The sequence below is a fragment of the Micropterus dolomieu genome, unplaced genomic scaffold (genome assembly GCF_021292245.1).
Source record: "Micropterus dolomieu isolate WLL.071019.BEF.003 ecotype Adirondacks unplaced genomic scaffold, ASM2129224v1 contig_8955, whole genome shotgun sequence".
NCBI lineage: Eukaryota > Metazoa > Chordata > Actinopteri > Centrarchiformes > Centrarchidae > Micropterus > Micropterus dolomieu.
Window position 1 is genome coordinate 1 of NW_025737941.1, and position 3,699 is coordinate 3,699.

At 44.0% G+C, this 3,699-nt stretch overlaps 1 protein-coding gene across 1 annotated transcript; it reads left to right on the top strand.

Moving 5' to 3' along the window:
- The first annotated feature begins 44 nt into the window (after window positions 1-44).
- LOC123965251 (junctional adhesion molecule-like) lies at window positions 45-2,187 on the top strand. The gene is made up of 3 exons (XM_046041821.1): window positions 45-623; window positions 831-1,166; window positions 1,237-2,187. The coding sequence occupies exons 1-3, from the start codon at window positions 230-232 to the stop codon at window positions 1,299-1,301; spliced, it is 795 nt and encodes a 264-aa protein (XP_045897777.1). The 5' UTR covers window positions 45-229; the 3' UTR covers window positions 1,302-2,187.
- Window positions 2,188-3,699: the final 1,512 nt, after the last annotated feature.

Sequence of the window (3,699 nt, forward strand, 5' to 3'; positions counted from 1 at the left end):
TGCAGTACTTTGATCAGTGGGCCACAGGCTCAGTCAGCACTGTGTTACCTCATTAGACGATAGACAGTGACTGAACAGACATTTATTTAATGAAAACCTTCAGATTCTAACTTTAATAAAGATTTGATTGAGTCCATCTGACAATAATACTCAGTGATTTAATAAACAGTCAGTTGTGCTGTTGATTGTAGAGACACCAAAGACAACACTGTCTCTGTTAGATGGAACAATGGGACATATTTCAGAGTTCCTGCTGCTGTCTGTACAGCTGATGTTGTGCTTTGTTGTCCTCTCAGTCTACCAGGTGGAGGTGGATTCAGAGGTGGAGTCTGTCCTGCTGCCCTGCAAAACCACAGTTCACCTGCCTGAAGACGTCAAAGTGGAGTGGGGGGACAGTTACAAAATGACGGTCCACGTATATAAGAACGGCTCTGACCAGCCTGAAGAACAGCACATTCGTTACAGAGACCGAACAGAGATGAAGCGAAACCTGCTGAGACCTGGAGACTTCAGTCTGACCCTGAAATACCCCACAGATGAAGACAGAGACACCTACACCTGCACCGTCTACAGCAGGGAGAGAGACATCCTGATGAAGAAACAAGTGAAGCTCTGGGTCAGAGGTCAGTGCTGTAGCTACAGGTCAGAGGAACTGTGAAGCAGCACATGGACAAAACAATCCCAGCAGCATCAAGACTCTGATCATTTCCAACAGCTTCCTGTGTTTCTGTCCCCTGTTAGCTGCTGCTCTCATCTGCTTCTGTCAATAAAGTTATTCAAACTGCTGCTGCTGTCTGTGCAGCTCATGTTCTGCTTTGTTGTCCTCTCAGTCTGTCAGGTGGAGGTGGAGGAGGGGGCGGAGTCTGTCCTGCTGCCCTTCAAGACCACAGAGAACCTGCCTGAGGACGCTGAGGTGATCTGGATCTGCGATGAACCCAAACCCACAAAGAAGGTCCACGTGTATCAGAACGGCTCTGACCAGCCTGACCAGCAGGACCAGGTTTACAGAGACCGAACAGAGATGAAGGAAGACCTGCTGAGAACTGGAGACCTCAGTCTGACCCTGAAATCCCCCACAGACAGAGACGGAGGACGATACAGGTGCAAAGTCTACAACATGAATGGAGACCTCATGAGATGGAAATCAGTTGTTCTCAGGGTCAAAGGTCAGTATGCAGACTGAGGTCAGAGTCTCTGTGTTTGTCTCTGTCTGACTGTCCTCTGTCTCCTCTGCAGAGAGAAACAGGAACAGAAGCAGCTCCACTGATCCAACTCCTCTGATGGCCGATCAATCTGTTTGATCTTTGATCATTGATCCGATCTGACTCTGGATCAGAGAGAAAATGGAGGTGAAGCAGCTGATGGAGGACGGATGAAGACAGGAGGACGCTTTGTCAGCTTCCTCTTCACTCTGACTCCTCCTACTGACTCTCACACACAGTCTACACACTCACTATTGATTCCTGCTGATCAGTGATGTCAGAGTGAGGTCAGCGTGATGTCACATGTTGATTCGCTCTGGGATCTGGACTGAAAGGTGTCCCTGTTAACTCAGGGTTTTCATCCAGCTCTGAGTGTGTTGATGTGAAACAGGACAACAACATTATCACAACCATAAAGGGTAGAGCTTCATCTGAGAGCTGCTGAATAAATATTAGATTTCAGATGCTTCAGGAAGCTTTCAGCTGGCAGGGGACACAACAAGACTTTAAACCAGGACTCTGAGACTAAATCCAGGTCGATACAGGTTCCAGTAAGGACACTGGTCATAGTCCACTGAAGCCAACCAGGTGTTAGTGACTGACTCTGATATAATTTACTTTGTGTACTCTGTGCTTACCAGTGTTTTAGCTTTAATGTATCTGTTCTGTCTCATGCAGTGTTTCTGAAATCAGGCTTCATTTCTCTCCAACTTGTTTCAAGATTTAGACTTTCAGTTCAAACCAGGCTGAAACACTCTGAGCTGGTTTGAAGAGAATCAGAAGTGTCTTTATGAGATGGGAGGTGTTAAAGACTGAAGAGGTTTGTCAAGCAAACCAGAGACTCTTGAATGTCCTTCAGAACATAAAAGCTCTCAATAAACTTGAAATAAAGTTGGCTGCAAAAAAAACAAACAAAAAAACATTCTTGCGCTTTTAGTTTGGAGGCACAAAGACTTAATAGGAAAGGATTATGTGAGTAACTGTAGCTGTCATGACGGAGATCTATTTCAGCACCAGTTGCTATCAATGTATTTATTTTTTCTATCAAAGCAATCTGGACATATATTATTGCTGGCGGGGCAGTTTTGGCCGCCTGTTGCCGACTACTGGGTTTTGGGTTCAAAGTCCAGTCAGGAAAAGTCTGCTAATTTTAACATATTTAAATGAAAATATGAAGACGTTGCAGAACATTGATCATTTGTGACAATCACAGCGAACAACGTTTCACTTTCACTAAAGTGTACAGCAGGTGAAATAAGTATTGAACACGTCACCATTTTTCTCGGTAAATATATTTCCGAAGGAGCTATTGACATGAAATTTTCACCAGATGTTGGTAACAACCCAAGTAAGAAACCAAAACAAAGAAGTTCAGAAATAAAGTTATGTGTAATAATGTGAAATGATACAGGGAAAAAGTATTGAACACATGAAGAAAGGGAGGTGCAAAAAGGCATGGAAAGCCAAGACAACAGCTGAAAACTATCAGTAATTAAAAAGCAATCCAGACCCTTGTCAGTGCAAATTAATATCAGCTGGTTCAGTCCCAACTGATGGCCTACAAAAAGGTCTCATTGCCAAGGTGTCACACAAGACATATCCCATGATGGGTCAAAGCAAAGAGCTGTTTCAAGACCTTTGCAACCGAGCTTTGTGTCGATCGACTTCCGGACGCCGAAGACTGGATGATTCACGGCTAGGAGGAGTTGTACGGTTTGGAGGGCGATTCAAATTACTTTGAGACTCATTAATCTTACAAGGGACAAGTAGTTGATATCTCAATTGGCATCTCCTGTGAGAGTTTGTGTTGTGAGCTGAAGCAGCAGGCAGCTCCCCAACGAGGGATGGGCTATGCCGCCGAAGGGGAAAACTAGTGATGGTGCAGGGAGTAATGACAAAAAGTCCAGACAATCTGAAAAAAGAGATAGATCTGACAATGGAAGTGGAAGTGAGAGTGACGAGTCCCAAAGCACAAGGAAAATGCCAAGATCTGAAGAGGAGGGTGAATTTAGGATGATAGTTAAATTCAAAGATAAAAGTGACAAAGCCTTAAACCCACTCAGACTATCGGAGGAGCTAAAAAACAAAATGGGAAAAGTTCTAAATGTGAAAATGATGATGAATGGGAATATACTTGTTTTTTGCAGAAATGATAATCAGAGGTTGAATGCCCTTAAAGTTCGGCATTTGCTTAACAGGCCTGTTGAATGTTTTATTCCTGGTCAGGCTAAAAATGCTAAAGGAGTGATCTATGTAAGCCTTGAGATAGAAGAGAGTGACATCTTGAAGAATTTAAAGGGAGCTGAGGGTGAAGCTGTACGGAGATTCAAAGAAACCGGTACTGCTGTGCTATTAACATTCAAGCAAGATATTGTGCCAGCAAGGGTCAGCCTTGGATATATTAGCTTGCCAGTGAGACAGTACCCCCACTGCGTTGTTACAATTGTCAACGCTATGGCCATGTAGCAGCAGCATGCGGAGGGAAAAAAAGATGTGG